The sequence below is a fragment of the Phocoena phocoena genome, chromosome 11, assembly GCF_963924675.1.
Source record: "Phocoena phocoena chromosome 11, mPhoPho1.1, whole genome shotgun sequence".
In the NCBI taxonomy this organism is placed as follows: domain Eukaryota; kingdom Metazoa; phylum Chordata; class Mammalia; order Artiodactyla; family Phocoenidae; genus Phocoena; species Phocoena phocoena.
The window spans coordinates 94,987,116-95,011,411 of record NC_089229.1 but is presented as its reverse complement, the minus strand read 5'-3'; the positions used below and the strand labels follow the sequence as shown (position 1 = coordinate 95,011,411).

At 42.0% G+C, this 24,296-nt stretch overlaps 1 protein-coding gene across 1 annotated transcript in view; it reads left to right on the top strand.

Annotated features, from left to right (window-relative positions):
- Window positions 1-1,712: 1,712 nt before the first annotated feature.
- Window positions 1,713-24,296, top strand: part of A2ML1 (alpha-2-macroglobulin like 1) — a 43,008-nt gene continuing 20,424 nt past the window's right edge. Inside the window, exons 1-18 of the mRNA XM_065887048.1 lie at window positions 1,713-1,777; window positions 2,262-2,445; window positions 2,756-2,918; window positions 3,666-3,718; window positions 11,525-11,545; window positions 12,266-12,425; window positions 13,063-13,147; window positions 13,641-13,767; window positions 14,250-14,364; window positions 14,703-14,812; window positions 15,818-15,985; window positions 17,514-17,741; window positions 20,324-20,384; window positions 20,632-20,777; window positions 21,237-21,386; window positions 21,970-22,161; window positions 23,434-23,521; window positions 24,166-24,265. Coding sequence (XP_065743120.1) covers window positions 1,713-1,777; window positions 2,262-2,445; window positions 2,756-2,918; window positions 3,666-3,718; window positions 11,525-11,545; window positions 12,266-12,425; window positions 13,063-13,147; window positions 13,641-13,767; window positions 14,250-14,364; window positions 14,703-14,812; window positions 15,818-15,985; window positions 17,514-17,741; window positions 20,324-20,384; window positions 20,632-20,777; window positions 21,237-21,386; window positions 21,970-22,161; window positions 23,434-23,521; window positions 24,166-24,265 — 2,216 coding nt within the window. The remainder of the gene's footprint in view (window positions 1,778-2,261; window positions 2,446-2,755; window positions 2,919-3,665; window positions 3,719-11,524; window positions 11,546-12,265; window positions 12,426-13,062; window positions 13,148-13,640; window positions 13,768-14,249; window positions 14,365-14,702; window positions 14,813-15,817; window positions 15,986-17,513; window positions 17,742-20,323; window positions 20,385-20,631; window positions 20,778-21,236; window positions 21,387-21,969; window positions 22,162-23,433; window positions 23,522-24,165; window positions 24,266-24,296) is intronic.

Below are 24,296 nucleotides of genomic sequence, written 5' to 3'. Positions count from 1 at the left end.
TGCCTCTCTCCCTCCTTCCTTCCTTCCTTTCGGCTGCACCGGGTCTTAGTTGTGGCACACAGGATCTTTTAGTTGAAGCATTCGAACTCTTAGTTGTGGCATGCATGTGGGATCTAGTTCCCCGACCAGGGATTGAACCCGGTCCCCCTGCAATGGGAGCGTGGAGTCTTACCCACCGGACCACCAGGGAAGTCCACAACCCACTTCTTTCTTTAGAGAATTTTTCCTCCCCAATTCCATGTGGCTCTGTGGGGCTGTCAATCACAGTAGCCTATCACTCAGGCCTCAGAATGACCCAGGAACTCCCAGTCATAGTAGCCTGGCTACAATGATTGATTCAGAAGTGAGCATGTGAAAGGAGGAACAAAGTCTTCAGAAATTTCTATAACTTAGATGAAAATTTTTATCTACCGGGATCCTAGAGCTGGAGATTCTGGATTGAGGACTCACAGCTGCCATCTTTCCCACCACTTGAAGGAAATCCTATGTGCGGCAGGAGATGAGCAAATAAGACAGAAAGATTGGTGGGGGAAAATGAGTCCTGGCAGGATCAAGTCTCTAATTCCAGGTCATAAAGTTTTCAGAGTTTCTCTGGTTCAGTTCTTTCTTTATGTCTGATCCTCCCCAGTTATTCAAAACTCTTTTTTGTTTAAGTTGGCTTGATTTGGGTTGGTCATTGGTCCTAGAAAGTATCCTCACTAATTTATACTTTAGGTGGCTTTCAGGTCTTGCCATTGTAAAGAACAATGGGAAGAAACTCAGAGTGGACACATTTTCTACATACATGCCTGCTCTCATTTTCCAAATACATTCCCAGAATAGGAGTCAGAGAATATGCAGATCTGAAAGGCTTTTGATGTGTATTGTTAAATTGCCCTTTAAGATTGTCCACTTTGTATTTCTTCTATGAGTTTATATGTTCCTATTTCCATACAGTCACAATAATACTTATTATTAATTTTAAAAATTCCCAATTAGATAAATGTATACTTTTGTATTGATACTGCTCCCATTCCTGTGCTCCCAAATATGTCTTTTTTTTTTTTTAAGTGAGTGAGTTTTTTGTTTTTTTAAAAAATTTATTTGTTTTTGGCTGTGTTGGGTCTTTGTTTCTGTGCGAGGGCTTTCTCTAGTTGCGGCGAGCGGGGGCCACTCTTCATCGCAGTGCGCGGGCCTCTCACTGTCGCGGCCTCTCGTTGCGGAGCACAGGCTCCAGACGCGCAGGCTCAGTAGTTGTGGCTCACGGGCCCAGTTGCTCCGCGGCATGTGGGATCCTCCCAGACCAGCGCTCGAACCCGTGTCCCCCGCATTGGCAGGCGGACTCCTAATCACTGCACCATCAGCGAAGTCCCCCAAATAAGTCTTAATAGAATAATAAAAAGAGAAAAAAAGATCCAATGGGGATGGGAATTTGGAATAAAGCCAGGAAAAAAGGGAAGGATCTAAAACTTGTTCTTAGAACTTTACTGCTATGAATACTCAGCATGTTTTTTTTCCCCAAACAGGTTTTATAGACTGGCTGAGCCAGTGTGAATGTTTCAGGGACAAATAAATTTGAGGAAGTGAATAGAAGCCCTACCCTGGTATACCACCTCTGCCTGAGGCCCCAAAAGGTGATTGGCTGCGGCATCAGCCATAGCTCCATATATATGCCACAGTGGGTGAGCAGACCTCTGGTTCCTGGTCCTGGGGAATCTGTCCCACCCGCAAAGATGTGGGCTCAACTCCTTTTAGGAATATTGGCCTTATTGCCAGCCATGGCAGAAAGACACCCCCTGTAAGTGGCTGGTGTCAGCGTTGATTTAGGGCAGGCGGCTTCTTCGTCTATCCTTCTCAAATATAACTATGGGGAACAGGAGATAACCTCTGGTTTATTTTAATTTCCTTCTCATCTTTTCCTTTCTTTGGTTTCACTTTTCCTTTACCCAGAGAGAAAAGGTAAGATGACAGGAAGAAACTTAAAAAAAATGATATTAAAATATACTAGCCTCCTAGTACCCTGTTCTCTGTAAGAGAACTAATTTCCTCCGTGGTACCCTAGGTCCAGGTTCTCAATGATGGTCTACTGGTGGGAGGTTTAAGGCTGCAAACTGAGTTATTTGTTACTTTTCTGCTTCTCCCTTATAGAAAATAAGGCTCATAAAGACAGGGGCTTGGTCTGTTTAATTCATTGCTATATGCTGAGTGCTCAGGAGAGGGATTAATTTTGTATTAAATAGATGTATCATTACTGCCCTGAAATCCTTTTGCTTCTTCAACAGAAACTACCTGGTGACATTACCAGCTCATCTTAAGTTCCCTTCTACTCAGAAGGTTTGTTTGGATCTGAGCCCTGGGTACGATGATGTAAAATTTACTATCAGTCTGGAGACCAAGGGCAAGACCCACACATTGCTAACACATTCTGGATCGAAGACGAAGCTCTTGCATTGCAAGTCCTTTTCAGTAAGTACAGGCTTAGCCCAACTGTAGTCCTCAACTTTCCTATTCTCCTCCCTGGGTATTCACTATAATTTCTCTTTAAGTATGTTTTCTGTAATTTTACTCTTGCCATGGCCTTTAAACCTATCTCTCCTAAACTTCAATTCCTGGACATAACTTCTGATATTATTCTCTGGCAACTTTTTAATGGCTCTACCCTTGCTACCCCTATCTAACTCATTTCTTTCCTTTGATTCTCCCTCTTGGGTTGAGACGGGTTGATTCTGTTCCCCCAGTCTCCTACTCCTTCCCAGAGCTCCCTTGTCTTGGCCAGGTACCACTTCCTTCTGGTGGCACAGAAGAAGTAGCCACGGTCCGGGTGAGAGGAACTGGAAATAAAATCAACTTTGAGGAGAAGAAAAGTGTTCTAATTCAGAGGCAGCAGAATGGCATCTTTATACAAACTGACAAACCTGTCTATAACCCAGGGCAGCAAGGTAAGAGGCACACAGATGGGATGAGACAAAAGCCTGGGAACAGCTGCACCCATCGGTAGAGGGGCTTTGCGGGTTGGTGGCAGGCCAGTGGACCAAGGAAGAGAGGGGGTTCTGGAGGGGTGAAGGGTTATGGGTGTTGAATACATGCAGTACTACAAACACAAAAGACTAGTTGGTGGAGTTGCTACTGTGTGTGTGTATCTAAAACAAAAGACAGGGAAGTCCCCCGGTGGTCCAGTGATTAGGACCCGGTGCTTTCACTGCTGTGGGCCTGGGTTTGATCCCTGGTCGGGGAACTAAGATTCTACAAGCCGAGTGGTGCGGCCAAAACCACAAATAAGTCAATAAATAAAATAAAACAAAATACACATTTCTCTTGGAATGGAATTTGGCAGGTGTAACTGGGTGCTTGGTTCTCACAGCAGGGTGCTTAGTTCTCACAGCAAGCTGCTTGTGTACAAATCAGAAAGCATCATCAAGGGCATTTGGCTGGAGCCCTGTGATTCGTATTTGTTCCTTCTGCCTTAGAAGGGGATTCCATTCTGAGGTTTCAAAGTCAGGAGCCGGGAAGAAAAACCGTTTGGGTTGTGAGCTCTCTGTCAGACTAGGTTTTATTACAAAAGTAAAACCTGATGGGATTTTGCTGACTAAGAAGTATGTGTCAGGAAGCAGAAAGGGTGGAAGAAAGAAAGATTCTGAGAGGGGGAAAAAAAATCCCCTTTGCTAATGATGCCTGTTTCCTTCTAGTGCATTTTCGCATCGTCACCCTCACCAGCAACTTTGTTCCAGTGAATGACCAGGTGAGAATTTAGTTGGGAAGAGGGACAGGGAAAGGGAAAGGGGTAGGGCTGACTGAGAGAGAAGAGGGAAGAGAAGAGATTCTTTCCGGGGTGGGGAGGCCCTCTAGGTGCAGAACGCTTGTGGGAACTGAAGTTCTAGACTCCGGGCACACATCCAAATCGTCCCCGCCCTTGTCTGCCTGAAAACATGCAGAGGCATCTAGCTGCATGTTTGTTTTTTTTTTTGCAGTACACGGGCCTCTCACTGTTGTGGCCTCTCCCGTTGCGGAGCACAGGCTCCGGACGTGCAGGCTCAGCGGCCATGGCTCACAGGTCTAGCCGCTCCGCGGCATGTGGGATCTTCCCGGACTGGGGCACGAACCCGTGTCCCCTGCATCAGCAGGCAGACTCCCAACCACTGCGCCACCAGGGAAGCCCAGCTGCCATGTTTGATAGCTGAGAACATCAATTAGGTTAACATTCCTGAGAGATGGTTTCATTTGCTGCTGTTTTTAAAAGAGTTTCTTGCAAACTTCAAGACTTTCCCTCCAGGAGTGACACCTAGTGGCTTTGCAGCTCAAATACTAAGAAATAATTCAGGAGTGTATTTAACAGAAGGAAGAAATAAGAATATCCACCCCCACCATCTTTTTTTTTTTTTTTTGCTATGAGGCAAGGTAACTTATAGAGCAGACAATTCTTTTAAGGTAAAGTTCTGTTGCCAAAGGTAAAAATGTGGTAACATTTGGTGAATACTTAAATTCTCCTTGAACTACCTGATCGCTAGAACCATTAGCCTTATGATAGGTTTGCTCTCAATTTTTTTTTTCTTGTGTCATTTCTAAGTGCTTTTGAAAGACCTCTCAGACACTCCTGGCTGTCTTCTTTTTCCTTCAGTTACAGCCCATGTATTCAAATGAAAATTTAAAAGATAATTTTGGAGAAAGCATTACTTATATTTCCATCTCCATGTTTTCAGAACTGCTGTTTCCTTTCCCAGTGCACAGGGAAGCTATAAGCTTTTTATTAATTGGTAGCCTCCTCCAACCACTTTCTTTCCCGATTTAGAATTCTTTTCAGTTTCTTCTTCGTATCAGCTGTATTCTTTATCAGTTGGGTGTAATATTAAGTACTTACTTCTTAAACAGAGTGTTGATTCCAGAGCTGAAAAGAGGGTATGCAAGGGTTAAAGTGTAGCCACAGCCAGTTATTTTAGACTCTACTGCCCCCTGGAGGTTGATCTCATTAGCTACCCCTCTTACATTATCTTTCCTATGCTCAAATTGAGCCGAATTGCTGAGGGGTGCTCTGATTTCCATAGCTATGCTCTATTTCTGTTGTCAAATTACTCCTTCCTCCTCACACCATTTCTTTAGTCAGCCCCTGCTCCAAGTTCCAACTTGAAATACTGAAAATTTGAAACACTGAATTTGAAACTCCAAATGAAACACTGAAATTAACTAAACGTTTTTTTACTCCGTAACAGAGTGACAAAAATTGTGAGTTTACAAAGCTCAGGATTTTATCCTCAAGCAACTGAAGCATACATGATACTAACTGATTCTATCTAACTTGGTTACTACACCCATTTATTCAGAAACCTCAGGCAGCTTCCACTGCAAATGCTATCTTCCTAGCTGAACACTTGTTTCCTTCCAGAGACTGCTTCTGCCTGACTGGTGTCCAAATCTGCTTCTTGACTCCCTGTGTGAGAAAAGTACTTTGCTCTCTGAGGAACTGGTTTCTTTTGTTTGTTGTGTTTTTTTGTAGAATTTATAGCAATCCACAGTAATCTCAGTGATACTTGCCTCCTTATTGTGTAAAGAGCCCGGTTTGTACATGTCCTATTCTTCCCTTAAGGAAGGAGGGCAGAATATTCTCCCCACCCCTTAACTGCCACCCTAAATGTGCCACTTTGGCATGTGGATTATTGTGAGCTGAAGGCAATCAAGGTCCCAGAGAGTCAGGAGAAACATTTACTTCTTTCTTAAATGCCTAAAAGAATGTAGATGGGGGTGGGGGGTGTGTATGGGTGGGATTGGACCAGAAAGAGAGATATTACCTGCGATAACTGTTTTTTACTTTCCAGTTTTATTGAGATATAATTGGCATACAGTACTGTATCACAATAAGGTTAGTGAACATCTGTCCTCTCATATAGATACAAAATTAAGGAAGTAGAAAAAAATTTTCCTTGCGATGAGAACTCTTAGGATTTAATCTCTTAGCAACTTCTATATATAGCATGCAGCAGTGTGAATTATATTTATCAGGTTATATCCCTAGTACTTATGTTTCCTGTAACTGGAAGTTTGTACCTTTTTTTTTTTTTTTTTTTTTTGTGGTACGCGGGCCTCTCACTGTTGTGGCCTCTCCCGTTGCGGAGCACAGGCTCCGGACGCGCAGGCTCAGCGGCCATGGCTCACAGGCCCAGCCGCTCCGCGGCATGTGGGATAGTCCTGGACCGGGACACGAACCCGTGTCCCCTGCATCGGCAGGTGGACTCTCAACCACTGCGCCACCAGGGAAGCCCGGGAGTTTGTACCTTTTGACCGTCTTCATCCAATTCCCCATCCCCCCATCCCCTGACTTGGTAGCAAAAAATCTGATCTTCTTCTTTGCCAGGCCGCATGGCTTGCAGGATCTTAGTTCCCTGACCAAGGATTGAACCTGGGACTTCGGCAGTGAAAGCGCCGAGTCCTAATCATGTACCGCAGGGAATTCCCAAATCTGATCTTTTTCTATGAGTTTGTTTGTTTTTTAAGTATAATTGACCTACAACACTATGTTAGTACCTGTTACATCACATAATGATTTGATATTGCTAAACATTTCAAACTGATCTCCTAAGTCCAGTTGTCATCTGTCACCCTACAAAAATATTACACAGATTTGGACTATACTCCCCACACTGTACATTTCATACCCATGACTCATTTATTTTGCAGCTGGAAATTTGCACCTCTTAATCACCCTCAACTATTTCTTTCCTTTCTGCACCCCACACCCCTCTGACAACCACCAGTTTGTTCTCTGTATCTATGACTCTGTTTCTGTTTTGTTATGCTTGTTCATTTGTTTTGTTTTTTAGATTTTACATATATGTGAAATCATACAGTATTTGTCTTTCTCTGTCTGGCTTATTTCACTTAGCATAATGCCCTCTAGGTCCATCCATGTTGTTGCAAATGGCAAGATTTCATTTTTTTTATGGCTGAGTAATATTCCATTATATATATATATATATATATATATATATTACATCTTCTTTTTAAAATTTTTTTGTTGCATTGGGTCTTCATTGCTGCGTGGGCTTTCTCTAGTTGTGGCGAATGGGCTACTCTTCATTGCACTGCATGGGCTTCTCATTGCGGTGGCTTCTCTTGTTGTGGAGCACGGGCTCTAGGCATGCAGGCTTCAGTAGTTGCAGTGCGTGGACTCAGTAGTTGTGGCTCGTGGGCTCTAGAGCACAGGCTCAGTAGTTGTGGCACATGGGCTTAGTTGCTCTGTGGCATGTTGGATCTTCCCGGACCAGGGCTTGAATCCATGTCCCCTGCATTGGCAGGTGGATTCTTAACTACTGCGCAACCAGGGAAGTTCTGCCCTTTTTTTTTTTTTATTGGGTTGCTTTTTTTGATGTTGAGTTGTATGATATCTTTGTATATTTTGGATATTATCCCTTTATCAGATATATCATTTGTAAATATATTCTCCCATTCAGGAGGCAGCCTTTTCATTTTGTTGATAGTTTCTTTCACTGTGAAAAAGCTCTTTAGTTTGATGTAGTGCCATTAAACATTTTTTGCTTTTTCTTCCCTTACCTGAGGAGACATATCCAAAAAATAATTACTAAGACCAGTGTCAAAGAGTTTACTGCCTATGTTTTCTTCTAAAATTTTTATGGTTTCAGGTTTAACATTTAAGTCTTTAATCCATTTTGAATTTATTTTTGTGTATGGTGTGAGAGAGTAGACCACTTTGATTCTTTTGCATGTAGCTGTCCAGCTTTCCCAGTGCCATTTATATTGAAGAGGATGTCTTTTCCCCATTATATATTCTTACCTCCTTTGTTGTAGATTAATTGCCCATATATGTGTGGGCTCATTTCTGGGCTCTCTATTCTATTCCATTGATCTATGTATCTGGTTTTGTGCCAGTACCATACCATTTTGATTACTATAGGTTTGTAGTATAGTTTGAAATCAGGGAGCATGATGACTGCAGCTTTGTTCTTCTTTCTCAAGATTGTTTTGGCTATTTGGCATCTATCGTGTTTCCATACAAAGTTTAGAATTATTTATTCTAGTTCTGTGAAAAATGCCATTGGTATTTTGATAGAGATTGCATTGAGTCTGTAGATTGCCTTGGGTAGTATGGTCATTTTAACAATATTAATTCTTCCAATCCATGAACATGTTATATCTTTCCATTGTTTGTATCATCTTCAATTTCTTTCATCAGTGTCTTACAGTTTTCTGAGTACTGGTCTTTTACTTCCTCAGATTTACTCCTAGGTATTTTACTCTTTTTGATGTGATTGTAATTGGGATCATTTTCTTAATTTCTCTTTCTGATAGTGTATAGAAATGAAACAGATTTCTGTATATTAATTTTGTATCTGTAACCTCACCAAATTTATTGGTGAGTTTTAGTTATTTTTTTGGTGGTATCTTTAGGATTTTCTATGTATAGTATCAGGCTGTCTATAAACAATGACAGTTTTACTTCTTTGGGAATCAGTGTCTTGCTCCTGATCTTAGAGGAAGTGCTTTCAGCTTTTCACTGTTGAGTATGATGTTAGCTGTGGGCTTGTCATATATGGCCTTTATTATGTTAGGTATGTTCCCTCTATACCCACTTTGTTGAGAGTTTTTTTTTTTTAATTATAAATGGATGTTTAATCTTGTCAAAAGCTTTTTATGTATCTGTTGAGATGGTCACATGATTTTTATTCTTCAATTTGTTTGGTGTTTCACATTGATTGATTTGTGGGTATTGAACCACCCTTGCATCCTTAGGATAAATTCCACTTGATCATGTTGTATGATCCTTTTAATGTACTGTTGGATCTGGTTTGCTAACATTTTATTGAAGATTTTTGCATCCATGTTCATCAATGATATTGGCCTTTAATTTTCTTTTTTTGTGATATCTTTGTCTGGTTTTGGTATCAGGGTGATGCTGACCTCATAGAATAAGTTGTAAAGCATTCCTTCCTCTGCAATTTTTTGGAATAGTTTGAGAACTCTTCTCTAAATGTTTGATAGAAGTCATCTATGAAGCCATCTGGTCCTGGACTTCTGTGTGTTGAGAGTTTTTAAAAAATTACTGATTCAATTTTATTAATGATAATTGGTCTGTTCATATTTTCTATTTCTTCCAGTTTAGTCTTGGGAGATTGTACATTTCTAGAAATTTGTCCATTTCTTCTAGGTTGTCCATTTTATTGAGGGGTGATTATTCATGGTAATCTCTTACAAACCTTCGTATTTCTGAGGTGTTGATTGTCACTTCTCCTTTTTCATTTTTGGTTTTATTAATTTGGGCCCTCTCTTTTTTTTCTTGATGAGTCTGGCTAAAGGCTTATCAATTTGTTTATCTTTTTTGAGGAATCACCTCTTAGTTTCATTGATCTTTTCTTTTTTTTTTTTTTTTTTTTTGCCTCTATTTCATTTATTTCTGCTCTGATCTTTATAATTTCCTTCCACTAACTTTGGGTTCTGTTTGTTCTTCTTTTCTAGTTCCTTTAGATATAAGGTTAGGTTGTGGGGTTTTTTTGAGATTTTTCTTATTTCCTGAGGTAGGCTTGTATTACTATAAACTTCCCTCTTAGAATTGCTTTTGCTGCATCCCATAGATTTTGTATCATTGTGTTTTTGTTTTTGTTGTCTCCAAGTATTTTATTTTTTGATTTTTTTCAGTGATCCATTGGTTGTCTAATAACATGTTGGTTAGCCTCCATGGGTTTATGTTTTTTGCTGTTTTTATCTTGTAGTTGATTTTTAGTCTCATAGTGTCATGGTTGAAAAAGATACTTGATATGATTTCAGTTTTCTTAAATTTATTGAGATTCTTTTTGTGGCCTATCATGTGTCTATCATGCTATAGTGTTCAATGTACACTTGAAAAGAATGTGCATTTGGCTGCTTTTGGATAGAATGTTCTATATTATATTATATATAGAAATATATCTCTCTATATGTTCATATATATATATGAACATATACATGTTCATTTGGTCTAATAAGTCATTTAAAGCCACTGTTTCCCTACTGAGTTTCTTTCCGGATGACCTGTCCATTGACGTGCATGGGGTGTTAAAGTCCCCTACTATTATTGTGTTACTGTCAATTCCTCCCTTTATGTCTGTTAATATTTGCTTTATTTATTTAGATCCCTGCATCTTTTAAAAGTGTATCTTAAATAATCATCATATTATTATAACACCTTAGAAAATTAACAATAATTATTTAATATCATTTAATGTTCAGCTCTAATTTTTCCAAATAACTGAGTTTTTTTTCCAAACTATGATCTGATCAAATTCATGCATTACATTTGATTGTTACATTTCAAAAATTTCTCTTAATCTAAACAAATCCTCCTTATTTTCTTATTAGATTTTTTTTTTTTTTTTTTTTTTGAGAGAGAGGGTGAGAGAGAGATCAGGCTAGATGACTTATAGAATGTCCGCATTCTGGAATATGATATTGACTTTTGAGGAAGCCTAGTTGTCTTATGGAATATTTGATATTCTTGATTTGCCTGATTATTTCCTTACTGTGTAATATAACTTGTTCCTTTATCTTCTGGAAGTAGCTCTGAAGTCTTAATTAGGTTTAAGCTAAACTTTCGGTAAAAAATATTTGGTGAAAGAAAAATAGGTCATGCTGTGAACCTCAAATACATCACTGGAGGCACATAATGTCAGGTTGTCCCATTATTAGTGATGGTGAGTTTGATTACTTAGTTAAGGTGATGACAGCCTAATTTCTCCAATGATAAGGTGTGTCCTTTTTTTGAAATTAGCGAGTAATTTTGGGGTGACACTGACAACTAGCACAAAGACTCATTCTCCAATTGAACTTAGTGGTTTTAATATCCATTTGCTTGAGGAAATGGTACATGATCCTTTGATGGAGCTCTTTTAAACTTTTTTTTTTTTTTTAAGAAATTATTTTGCAATGCTTGAAAGGTTCCTGCCCACTGGCATTCAGAAAGTGGAGGAGGGGCTTCCCTGGTGGCGCAGTGGTTGGGGGTCCGCCTGCCGATGCAGGGGACATGGGTTCGCGCCCCGGTCCGGGAGGATCCCGCATGCCGCGGAGTGGCTGCGCCCGTGAGCCATGGCCGCTGAGCCTGCGCGTCCGGAGCCTGTGCTCCGCAACGGGAGAGGCCACAACAGTGAGAGGCCCGCGTACCGAAAAAAAAAAAAAAAAAAAAAGAAAGTGGAGGAGGAGGCCAGGAGAATGTCAGCTACCAAGAAGAGGTTTAAACATGGTGGAGCCTCCAGATAACTAATATTTTCTCTTAGGGCATGTTGTGGAGGAGCTCAGTCACAGAGCACTGACGGATGCTGAGGGTCTGAAGTTCCATTTCTTCAAATTTTTTGGAGACTGGCAATCCCTTTAGGAAAGCTCTTCTCTCTCCTCCGCCAGCCAATAAGCCTTTGCCCCACTGTTACTCTTGCCAGGGCACAAAAGAGACATTTAGAAAGGAAGGAGTGGGCAACAGAGAAAGAGAGAGGCCTTCGTGAACTTTTTGCTTTCAGCAAGCCTATCCTTAGTGATGGTTCTTCTTTAACCCATATTATCTGGTTTTCCTTTTCAGTACTCCGTTGTGGAACTGCAAGTAAGTAGAAGTTTCTTTTTCTTTTCTGTCAGTTGTGGAGAAGGTGGTTGGTGCTAAAGCTTGAAGTCAGCAACGACTCTGGGATCTTGGCCCAGAGCCTGAGACTCTGCACCAGCACAAAGTATCTGCAATCCCGCCTAAGCTGTGCCTGTTCTCTTGCCTCTGCCCACCCTGCCCCTCTCAGTGTTAAACCTCTGTAAATAAGGACACCAACCCCTATAGTGATGAACCTTCCTTCTCTGATGCCTGTACCTTCTCTGCGCTGTATCAGTCCAACGAGGGTTTGTTCTGTACTCTTAGTCTTTGGGTTGGCTATTATCACAGACACTCAACCATTGAGCATGACGAGAATACCTGTGAGAAGTATTAAGAAGGCGAAATTCCTCACAGCTTCCCCTCCATGTTTCTATCAAATTACCTATCATTCAGGTATCTTACAATCAGTCCCCTCAGCATTGCCCCTCTTAAGGGACCAAGAATAATCACTCTTTGTAAAGGGCATCCTAAAGCCCACTTTCTGAAACATGATAACATTTTAAAGGACTCAGTCTGATTGTTTGAATCCACAAGGGCCCTTTTCTTCCTGGACACAGACCATGGGGGTCACGAGCAATGGGTGGGATTCTTTAGGTTCTTTTTGCTTCTTTACCTGCTTTCTGCAGTGCAGGGTGGGAATCAAAGAGGCAGGCACGTCATGGGATTTCTTTTTAATGGACACAGGATCCAAACGACAATAGGATTGCACAGTGGCTGAACGTGGTGCCCAAGGAAGGCATTGTAGACCTGTCCTTCCAACTGGCACCAGAGGCGACGCTGGGCACCTACAGTGTGGCTGTGGCAGAGGGCAAGACCTTTGGCACCTTCAGTGTGGAAGAATATGGTAGGTGGGAGAATTAGTAGGTCAAAGTGTTGGACATAATCTTGTGTCAAAATCAGCAAAGGTCAAGTAAAATCTATTAGGAACTAGGTCCAAGATGGTGGAAGATTTGACTTCCAGTGGACCTTGAGCCTCATTATACGCCCATTGTAACACATTAGCATAAGCTAAGTGGCACACCCACCAGAGCCATGACAGTTCCCAGGCTGACCATCAAAGATCAAAAAGTGGACAGTGGACCAATTACTGGAAATCTCTGCCCCGTCCCCAAAATAGTTGGAATAATCCTCCCACTTATTAGCCTTTGAAATTACCCAGCCCATAAAAACTAACTGCCCCATATTCTTGGGCCTCTCGCCTTCTGAAATGGCCCACACTCTATCTGTGGAGTGTGTTTCTCTCTAAATAAATCCACTTCTTACCTAAAAACAAACAAACAAAAAACCCAGAGGGATTATTTGTTCCTTTTAGTGCTAAACCGGATGGTAACTTCAGGAGCTTTTTACCTTAATAATGCCCTGTTAATTTAATTAGCTAATTAATTATCACTGCTTTATACCCCTCTACTTTAAACTACCTCTTTTTGACCACTACCTGTATGGTAAAACCTTCTTCCTCTTCGTTTTCCATCTCTCTCCAGTGCTGCCTAAGTTTAAGTTGGAAGTGGTGGAACCCAAACAGTTATCAATGGTAGACAATTCTTTCTTGGTGAAAATTTGCTGTAGGTAAGAATAAAGCTCTGGATCCAGTGAGGAGTAAAGCTATATTGAGAGATGTTGTGAGGGAGTGTTATGGAAAGAGGGATTGTGGAGGCAGCAGCTAAACCTTGGGATGCTTTATGTAGTCCAGAGTCAAGAGTTCTGCAAGAACACGTGTTCTAATTGTGCTTCTGTCCTGACTTTCCACTGCTCTCTCAGCCAGCATTATTGATTTAGTGTCTCCTTTGTACAGAGCACAATATTGAATCCCATGGGGAAATAGGAGTAAGGAAAAAGAAAGACACTGTTGTTGTCCTTTGGATGGTATTTATTGTGAAATGGCAATACTCTAAGGCTTTGAGCAAAGCAGGGATGTGAATGGGAGCTGGAGAAGGCTAGGACTGTCAGAGTACTTCCAGAGGTGGGAATGTGAGAGAGAAGGAAAAGTGGTGTTTGGAGGAGGAGGGTTGGATCGTAAGTAGAATTGCCCAACTCTGACTCTCATGCTTTTCTGGGTCAGGTACACCTATGGAAAGCCCGTGCCTGGGATAGTGCGTGTATCAGTGTGTCAAAAGGCATATACTTACTGGCCTCCAGGGCCAGAAGGGGAATTCCCATCTGACAGATGCAAGAATATCTCTGGAAAGGTGAGTAAATGGGATGTAGAAAAGGAACCTTAGTTCCTATGTCCTAAAGAGTAAGTAAGCACCAATATAGAAAAGTGGTTAAAAACAAACAAACAAACAAAAACCCAAAGTAGAAAGCATTTCACATGGTTATTATCCCAGTTCCAAAGAACAAGGCAGTCTTTTTTATCCCCACAAAAGATAAAGCCTTTTAGAATCTGCCTTGGAATCAAGAAATGAACCTAAACCCTTAGGAGATAAAATTTTCCTGTTCTGAAGTGGGTTCTTTTCTCCTCATATCTTGGAACTTCCAAGTTGCTTTATAATTATATATGTGTGGGTATATACTTCATGTTATGGGATGGGGTTTCTATCTTAAAATTGGAGAAATGAAAGTATAGAGATGAGAACTTATTTTCTTCTACAGGACATCATGAAATGGAAGTAAAGATTAGGTTATTCATCCTCTCTCTCCCTCTCTCTCTCTCTGATTGTGTCATTAGACTGACAAAGCAGGATGCCTCTCAGCTTCTGTGGCCATGTCTACCTTCGACTTCACTAGTCGTTCTTACAGACGGGACATCGGTATTGTGGCTACTATGGTGGAAGAAGGGACAGGTAAGTGAGATGCTCCTTGGTTCATTAAGAAAAGAGAAAGGAAAAGAGCTGTCCCAGAGCCAGACCTACTCAGAGGAGTCAAGACCCACCCTCATCGCTGTTTGGAAGGGACTCTGTTCCTAGTTCACAGTCAAAGGGAAATGCCAGATTCCCTCTGCCATCCACTCCCTGTTTCTCCAAAAGTTTGGGGAGGAGGAGTTGGTTTGGATCTTTGGCCAGAAATATATTCAGCTTCCTACTTCCAGTGGCACCATCCTTTCAGGGATTTTGTGTTAAACATGAAGGTGAGGATATCTATCAGGTTTTTAGATCATCATACATCTGGTTTCCCTCTGCAGGTGTGGAGGCCAATACCACTCGGCATATCTACGTTTCTTCACAAAGGGGCTCAATGACCTTTGAAGACACCAATTATTATTATTACCCTAATTTCCCCTTCAGTGGAAAGGTATGTTAAAACTTGTCTCTGCACAGACGAAGAAATGCTTAACCATCCACGGTCACCTCCTTCCTGTACACATATGATAATAGCTAACTTAGCATTGTTCGAAGTACTTGACGTGTATTCACTTGTTTAATCTTTACAACAATCCTGAGTTAGGCACTGTTATTGGCCCCACTTTACAAATAAGGAGGCTGAGGCACAGAGAGGTTAAATGATTTTCCCAAGGTCATAAGCTCGTAAGTGTTAACTATGATCAAAGCCAGGCAGCCTGCCTCAGAGTATGTGCTTGACTCCTTGCACTGTGTGTCCTTAATCTCGTATGACACGTGCCTTGAATATTAATGTGACTTCAGTGCCCTTCCTTATGCCAGGGCTTCACATTCTCATGTTTAAATCTTTGAATTTTAGAGCTGCAGGTTATCTGGAGAGATCATCTAGTCTGAGCTTCTGCATCTAGGCAAGGTTAATATCAAGCTTCCTGTGACAGAGAGCCATTTATAGCTCCTGAAGCATTGTTTTTAGAGATTTAAACATTGGTAGTGTTTTCTTGCTGATTGCTAGCAATCTACCCCTCTCTCCAGCTCAGCTTTCTTCACTTCCCAAACAACTGCTGAACACAAGAATGTTGTACATATTTAGACCCATTTATTCCTTAGTCATCTTTTCTCTAGACCAAGAGTAGATCCAGACTTTCTTAAAGCCTAAGGATTATACAATTTAGGAGTGGAAGGGGTCTCTCTGTAGGAAAATGAAAGCAAAAAAAAATGTACAGAGGCTTGGCAGGGTTGTATGCAAATGAAGGGCCCTGACGCTTCATAACCCATGTGGCAAATCTACTTCTGCTCCAGGCCAAGCTACTTCTGTGTGTTTTTCAATTCCTCATAGATCCTACTTTCCAACCCCTGAATCACATTTACCTTTCTCTGGACTCTTTCCTGAAATGTATTCTTACAGTTTCAAACTTACACTAAACCTGACTCTAATGCCCTAATGACCTTCACCCCTCAGATAAGAGTTAGGGGCCATGATGACTCCCCCCTCAAGCGTCATACAGTGTTTCTGATGATTCGTGGCGAAAAAGGAACCATGAAGCAGACCCTAACGACTGACGACGAAGGTCTTGCTGCCTTCGAGCTGGACACGGCTAATTGGGACGGGAAAGGCATTTCTCTGGAGGTAAGCACTGGGAGGTCCAGCTTTCCAGGAAGGAAGGCCTCCCCGAAGGAAAACGTCAAAATTTTCCTTTTCCCCCCACTACACCACCACCCACCACCCCTGGGGAATTCCATCTCCCCCATTCACCGGTCCTGCCCTTCAGCTGACAAAAAGTTTTTCTTAGATCCCATTTTTAATACCAATCAAATAAATGACCTTCAGATAAAAATTGCTATTTCTACTAATTCATTTTATAACTTAACTCCATCTCTATCTGATCCTTTATTTGAAATCAGATTAGGGAGGAAAAAGTGGTTCAGAGTCATCTTCTTCCTCCTATTCCCCTTTTCCCTCTTTCTGTTACTCATTAAAATAACAAAGAAGAGAATTCTAGGTTTTGCATAACTTATAGGGAAGGTTCCTTGTATCAGTTATCAGTTACCACACATTACTGCTTAGCAGACAACTACAGAGCTTTAGTGTACACAGCAGGAAGTGTTTATTGCTCCTGTAGCTGGGTAGACAGAAGGGCAGCTCTACCGATCTTGGTGGACTTCCTTGTCTGTGGGTCAGCTGACTGTAGGCTGGCGCTCCACACATCTCACAATCCACTGAGCTAGCCCAGGTATATTCCCATGGCAGTGAAGCGATGCAAGAGCGAAAGCAGACGTTCAAGGGCTTTTCTAAGCCTCTACTTATCTTGCGTATGCTAACACCCATTCCCAAGAACAAGTCACATGGTAGGTCCACAGTTAGACTAAAAGGGCACACTTGGTAAAGTGGACTTCCCTGGTGGTGCAGCGGTTCAGACTCTGCGCTCCCAAGGCAGGGAACCTGGGTTCGATCCCTGGTCGTGGAACTAGATCCCACATGCTTGCTTCAACTAAGAGTTCGAACGCAGCAACTAAAGAGCCCGCCAGCCGCAACTAAGGAGAACGTGTGCTTCAACTAAAGGATCCGGCAAGCCGCAACTAAGGAGCCTGCTTGCCCCAGCTAAGACCTGGTGCAACCAAATAAAATAAATAAAATTAAGAAAAAAAAAAACTATAAAAAAGGATGTTGCTATGGGGAGGGATGAAGAATTGAAGCCTTTAATGCAATCATCCAGCTACACTGCTCAAGCAAATACATATTATTTCTGCTGTGGCTAATTTATGTATTTCTGTACTCTAGGCATCATTCAATCACTCTACTTAGAAATGATTATTATCCTCTATACCTAGTTTTCTTACTTCTGAGATATATCCTTTAATTTCTTAGTCACAGTTATCTCTTCCCTGCTTCAGTCTGTGAAGGTATATCATCCACAACTTCCTACTTCCTGACAACTATAATTCAGCCCTTATTTTACTCCCCTTTGTACCAACATGCTGCTGCATATAACCACTATTATGGACTCCTCAAATATTCTTGGTTGAACCTCTAGTGAAATATCTACATGCCACTCTTAGGCAGTACAGATTTGAGAATCATAACAAGTCCATGGGGTCAATACGGTTGGGGTACATGAATTGTAAGGCCTTTTTTTTTCTCTCTCTCTCTTTCTCAGGGCATGTTCCAATTGGAAGAAACGGCATATGATTCAGAAGAAATGCCTCCTTACTACAACAATGCCTACCTGTACCTGAACCCCTTCTACAGCACAGCTCGCAGCTTCCTTGCCCTCCACCGGCCAAATGGCATCTTGGAATGTGGCCGGCCCCAGGAAGTGCTGGTGGAGTATTACATCGATCCAGCTGATGCAGAACCTGACCAGGAAGTCATCTTCTCCTACTATGTGAGACTGGGAAATGGGGATGGGTGCGAGTGTGTTGGGAAGGAAAGGGAATAAAGACAGTGAGCTAGACGGGGTGAACAGACAGTCTGGATAGAGATATAATGCAAGCCACGTAGATAATTTCTAAATTTTTAGAAGCCACATCAAAAAAATTAAAAGAACAGAGGAAACTAACTTTTAAAATATATTTTGGGGCTTCCCTGGTGGCACAGTGGTTGAGAGTCCGCCTGCCAATGCAGGGGACACGGGTTCGTGCCCCGGTCCGGGAAGATCCCACATGCCGCGGAGCGGCTGTGCCCGTGAGCCATGGCCGCTGAGCCTGCGCATCCGGAGCCTGTTGCTCGGCAACTGCAAAAAAAAAAAAAAAAAAAAAAAAAAAAAATATATATATATATATATATATATATTTTGTCTAACCTAGTATATCCAACATATGATCATTTCCACATGAAGTCAACATAAAAAATTATTAATAGATATTTTACATTCTGTGTTTCAGCTGCATTGCAAATCTTTGAAACTCAAAGTATGTATTTTATACTTAAAGGAGTTTGGACTAGTTACATTTCATGGGCTCCAGTAGTCACATGTGGCCAGTGGCCACTGTGTTTATATAGGTATAAAAGATGGGGGGAAATGGGGAATAAAGAGATTTTGAACAGGAGTCCAGGGAAATTGTGTGGGGAAATAAAACTAGGAATAAATGAGACAATGTTGCTGACCAGGGCTGAAAGGGAGCCCGGTGGATGGGTAAGAGGGAGGTTGAGGAGGGGATGGCAACTCAGAATAAATTTCATTCTGTGTTTCATTGGTCAGTATTTTTAAATAGATGACATAGGGTTAAAAATTAACATTGAGGGCTTCCCTGGTGGCGCAGTGGTTGAGAGTCCGCCTGCCGATGCAGGGGACGCGGGTTCGTGCCCCGGTCCTGGAAGATCCCACATGCCATGGAGCGGCTGGGCCCGTGAGCCATGGCCCCTGAGCCTGCGTGTCCGGAGCCTGTGCTCTGTAACAGGGGAGGCCACAACAATGTGAGGCCCGCGTACTGCAAAAAAAAAAAAATTAACATTGATAGCAGCTCTGCTGGGGAAATAAAGTCACAACTTGTAGACTGAAAGAAATATAAAGGCAAGCAGTTTTACTGGTCATCTTGATGATCGTGAGGAACTTAGACTCATGTGAACCTTGGGTTTGATGGGCCAGAGTCTCTTTATTCCCTTATCATCTCCTTAAAGTCTCTGAGAGAATTTCTCCCCCTGAATCATTCCAGTATCTTCATCAAGTTAAAACAATCATCCTAAATAACAGAATGAGGAGAAGTAGGTGGGAAATAATAAGGCAGAGTGATAATACATGTACTGTCTTCGGGACAGAAGTGTGGCGAGGCCTATAGGAGAAAAGTGGAGTTGGGGCTGCTCAGTGTGGAAGATAGTCTGAGAAACTGGCCAGAGAGCCCTTGACTGGAGCCTGAGATGCCTGCCTGCTTAGAAAGCATCTCAGTGAATTCAGTTTCAAGGGAGAGTGAAGAGGAGGGGAGAGTTAAAAAGAGATTTCTCCTCCAGAGAGTCAAATGTCAGAAGGACTCAAGACAACTTCAAGGTATACTCATTTCCACTGAATTTTTAAAAAAAATTTTTTATTGATGTATAGTTGATTTACAGTGTTGTGTTAGCTTCAGGTGTACAGCAACATGATTCAGTTATTTATATATATATATAATTTGTATATATATAAATTCTTTTTCAGATTCTTTTCCCTTATAGGTTATTACAAAATATTTATAGTTCTCTGTGCTATGCAATATGTCCTTGTTGGTTATTTATTTTATATACAGTAGTGTGTATATGTCAGTCCCAAACTCCTAATTTATCCCCAACCCCTTTACCCTCCACCGAATTTTCAGTTGAGTGATAAGTTTTAAAAGGTTGTAAGAAACAGAAACAGACTCACAGACATAGAGATCAGACTTGTGGTTGCCAAGGGGAGGGGGGAGGGAGAGGGATGGACTGGGAGTTTGGGGTTGGTAGATGCAAACTATTACGTTTAGAATGGATAAACAACAAGGTCCTACTGTAGAGCACAGGGAACTATGCGATGAACCATAATGGAAAAGAATATAAAAAAAGAATGTCTGTATGTGTACAAGTGAGTCACTTTGCCGCACAGCAGAGATTGGCACGACATAGTAAATCGACTACACTTAAATAAAAATTTTGTTTTAAATAAAAGGTTGTAAGGATGGATTTTAGTAGACTTTATGTTACAAGGATTATAAAAGAATAAAGCTTAGAGATCTTCAAGAAATGGTGTCAGCTATCTATTCTCTCTGGCTCCGTGGCAGTGGTGGCCTTTGTCTCCTCCCACCCACCCCGTGGTTGTCACAGACCTCCAACTGGAGGAAGAGTCATCAGGGCTCTTGGTACCATCCAACATTTGACAAGCTGAAGGATGCTCCATGAAGTACTGACCTGGGCTCCAGAACTACGAAAGGAGCCTCTCCTTATGGAGAGATGCAGGGATTGGGCCAAGGCTAAACTCCTCTAACTTCTATGTTGTTGATGACTTCTTTTTCTCTTCCTTAGTTAATAGGGAAAGGGAATTTGGAGATGGAGGGGCAGAAACGCTTGAAGTCTGAGAGGAGAGGTGAGTGTTCATGCATCTCTTGGAATACTTGAACTTTAAATTTCCAAGAAATAGTTCTTATACTAGAAGCAAGAGTAAGAGCAATGAGAGCAGACCATAACAGTAACCACAGAAGAATAGGACAGTGTGAAGCAACCTGCACCATGAGACCTGCAGCTGGCTCAGGAAGAAATGCAAACACAGGGTTGGATGTCATTGGTAGGTGAGTGTGTACTCCCATTCCTGAATATCCCCTCTTCCCTTTCAGGACTGAAAAGCTCCTTCTCTCTCTCATTGACCTTCAACTCCAGACTAGCCCCTGATCCTTCCCTGGTGATGTATGCCATTTTTCCCGGTGGAGGTGTCATAGCAGACAAAATTCAGTTCTCAGTGGAGATGTGCTTTGACAATCAGGTAAAATGGCGTTGAAGAGGGTGAAGGAAATGTCTGGACATAGAGAGAGAGCCTGTGTATGCTGGGGTTGGAGATAAGGCAGGGGTGGGGAAAGAAGGAGTTAATATTGAAGCTGGATATCATGTTCTCTATCTTTCGCATGGCCTGTTGAACTCTCCCGCTCTCCCGCTTCTTTTAAAAGGTCATGCTGGGAAGTCACGTGTTCTGTATAGCTATTCCACAAATTCTCTTTCTTTCTACTTTCTGTCTTTGAAACTTTCTACATTATTCTACCGTGCTGCTTAGTTTTTCCAACTGTATTACAAGACACTGTTTCTAAAGGGCAATACTTTACAAAGAAAAATCAGTATAAAAATGAGGGAGTGAGCTGGGCACCATACTTAGGGCATATGGGTGATGACTGTTTCTCCTCTTCTCCAGGCTGACCTGATCCCCACATTATCCTTTTCTCTTCCCCAGGTTTCCCTTGGCTTCTCACCTTCCCAGCAGCTTCCAGGAGCAGATGTGGACCTGCAGCTGAAGGCAGCTCCCCAGTCCCTGTGTGCGGTCCGGGCCGTGGATGAGAGTGTCTTGCTGCTTAGACCAGAGAGTGAGCTGAGCAACAGCTCTGTGAGTGGTCTGCTGACATGGTGGCAAGAGGGAGTCAACAGAGAAGACAGACTGACAGCATCAGAATTAAGAGATGGATTCCAGGCAGTGGGAAAGAGAGTCTCAGGGAAATATTGCATCTCCACAAGGTGGTAGCAAAGCTGGTGTGGAAATGAATGTAGAAATGATGATATGGGGACTTCCCTGGCAGTCCAGTGGTTAGGACTCTGTGCTTTCACTGCTGTGGGCCCAGGTTCAATCCCTGGTCAGGGAACTAAGATCCCGCGAGCCATGCGGCACGGCCAAAGGAAAAAAAAAAAGAGAAAGAAATGATGATACGAGAAGGACACAATTAATACGGTCACAGTGATCAGTATGAGGAAAGATGAAATAGGAGATAAGGGTGACAGATTATGAAAAAAGATGAACTAGTGGAAGGGGTTAGGATGGAAGAAATTCTGCAATAACGAAGAGAAATAATACAAAGCAGTAAACCGTGCCACCAGAATGAGAATCTGAGAGAAGTTTCTCAACTGATTTCACTATGTCAATATTTTATTTTCTTAAGAAAAAAAAATTTATTTCCTTTTCTGTCTTTTCTCAGGTCTATCATATGTTCCCATTCTGGTATGGTCACTACCCCTATCAGGTGGCTGAACGTGACTGTCCAGGGTTTGACTCACGGGAGTTTCCCCAGCCCCGCATTGATGCAGTGCCCGAGGAGCGTTGGGGCAGGCGTGCTTATCTATGGAGGCCTTGGTTCCCTCAAAGCATAGCTCTTTTCAATTTTTTCCAGGTAAATATTCTTACCCATTTTGTTCTCATAGAAACAACTGTGGTGGGAGGGGGAAAGGAAAGCCCACATCTAATAAAGCAGGCAGAGTCATATGGGCACTGGCAGGGGCAAAATCTTGAAAGAAACTCCTGACGGGTAAGGCAGCCTCACTTGGTCCTCATGCTTGTAGAAGTCACCTACTGTCTGAGACTATACACTAGTCCTCTCTCTGGGGTCTCCAAACATTGACTTCCATGGGATCAGCCAAGAAGGAAAATGAAGAGAGGTAGACCAGAAGTCTCTCTTATGAAAGATACTGCGCCTATTTTATCCACAGAAGTTTGGGATGCTTTAGCCCACATCTGACCAGGAGGTCTCCGAGGTCAGGAAGTGGGTCTTGTTCATCTTTGTATTCTCTATAATGCCTCTTCCTTCATAATGCTCAATATATTTTTGTTGAATTGATTGAGCTGATATGGTCTCTGCCCTTAGAAAATTCAGTCCAAATCAAATAATAAGGATACATTTACTAACGTTTGGAAGAAGTATTAAACATATTGAACGATGAAATAAGTGGAATACTACAATTCAGCCCAAAACAGAATGAAATCTTGCCATTTGCAACAACCTGGATGGACCTTGAGGGCATTATGCTAAGTGAAATAAGTCAGACAGAGAAAGACAAATATCGTATGATCTCACTTACATGGAATCTAACAACAACAACAGCAACGAGAGAAGCTCATAGATACAGAGAATAGATTGGTAGTTGCTAGAGGTGGGAGGTGGAGGGGGGTAAAATGGGTGAAGGTAGTCAAAAGGTACAAACTTCCAGTTATAAAATGCATAAGTCTTGGGAATGTAATGTACAGCGTAGTGACTATAGTTAGTGATACTGTATAGCATATTTGAAAGTTGCTAGAGAATAGATCTTAAAAGTCCTCATCACAAGAAAAAAATTTTTTGTAATTATATATGGTAATGGACGTTAACTAGACTTGTGGTGATCATTTTGCAAAAACGTATGTATATGTGTGTATATACATATGCATAATACATCTGTCTCTCTCTCTCTATATATAAACACAATGAAATAAGTTTAATTGAAAAGCTTTCACACTAGCTGGAATAGAAGTGAACCAATCTTGGTGGCTGAGTATTGGTCTCACAATTAATAGGCAAAGAAGTTGTTAGTTTAACCCTTTGAGGGTGAAATTTCAAGGCGGTAGCCCTTGTAGTAAGGGAGAGGACCCCCTTAACTCTTCATTCTCTGGTCCTTTTGGTGCCTATCAGGACGTGGGCCTGAAAATACTGTCCAATGCCGAAATCAAGAATCCAGATTGCAGTTACCGAACTTCAGAATACAGCGCTTTAGGGACAGGTAAGCTGCCTCTGTGGCTTGCAGATTCACTGAGATATTTAGCATCATGGAACTCTGAAAACTCCCTCTTTGCCTCCTATTCTTGCACTGAGCCAGTAGCCAGAATGATAATGGATTGCGGGTTATAGATGAAGGCAGTTCCCCTAGGATCTCACTCTCTCTCTGTCTCTGGGGAGGACTTTTGAAGCCTGAAGCCCTTATCTACTCATTCCCTGGCCAGACGTCCATGTCTGTCATTTCCCGATAGCCTCACGACCAGTCAGTTCCTCAGTGGTCCTTCCTCCTCATCTCTCTCTCTCTTTTTTTTAAACTAATTAATTTATTTATCTTTTTATTTTTGGCTGCGTTGGGTCTTCATTGCTGCTCATGGGCTTTCTCTGTTTGTGGCGAGCGGGGGCTACTCTTTGTTGAGGTGGCTTCTCTTGTTGCGGAGCATGGGCTCTAGGCGTGCGGGCTTCATTAGTTGTGGCACGATGGCTCAGTAGTCGTGGCTCTCAGGGTCTAGAGCGCAGGCTCACTAGCTGTCCTCATCTCAGACTGGAGGTTCTCTGCTTCCCTCTGAATTTCTTGCTGGTTTTCTCTCCACCTCAGTTTATCACATGACATAAGTCTTCTGCTTTTTCCCTTGTTCTTGGTCTCCTTAGGACTCTTTACATCTTCCGAGAGATTACCAGTTCAGCCAGAGGATTCTCAGGTTCGCCATTACTTCCCGGAGACTTGGCTCTGGGATCTGTTTCCTGTTGGGTAAGTGGTGCCTAAAAGTGATGCCTGTATG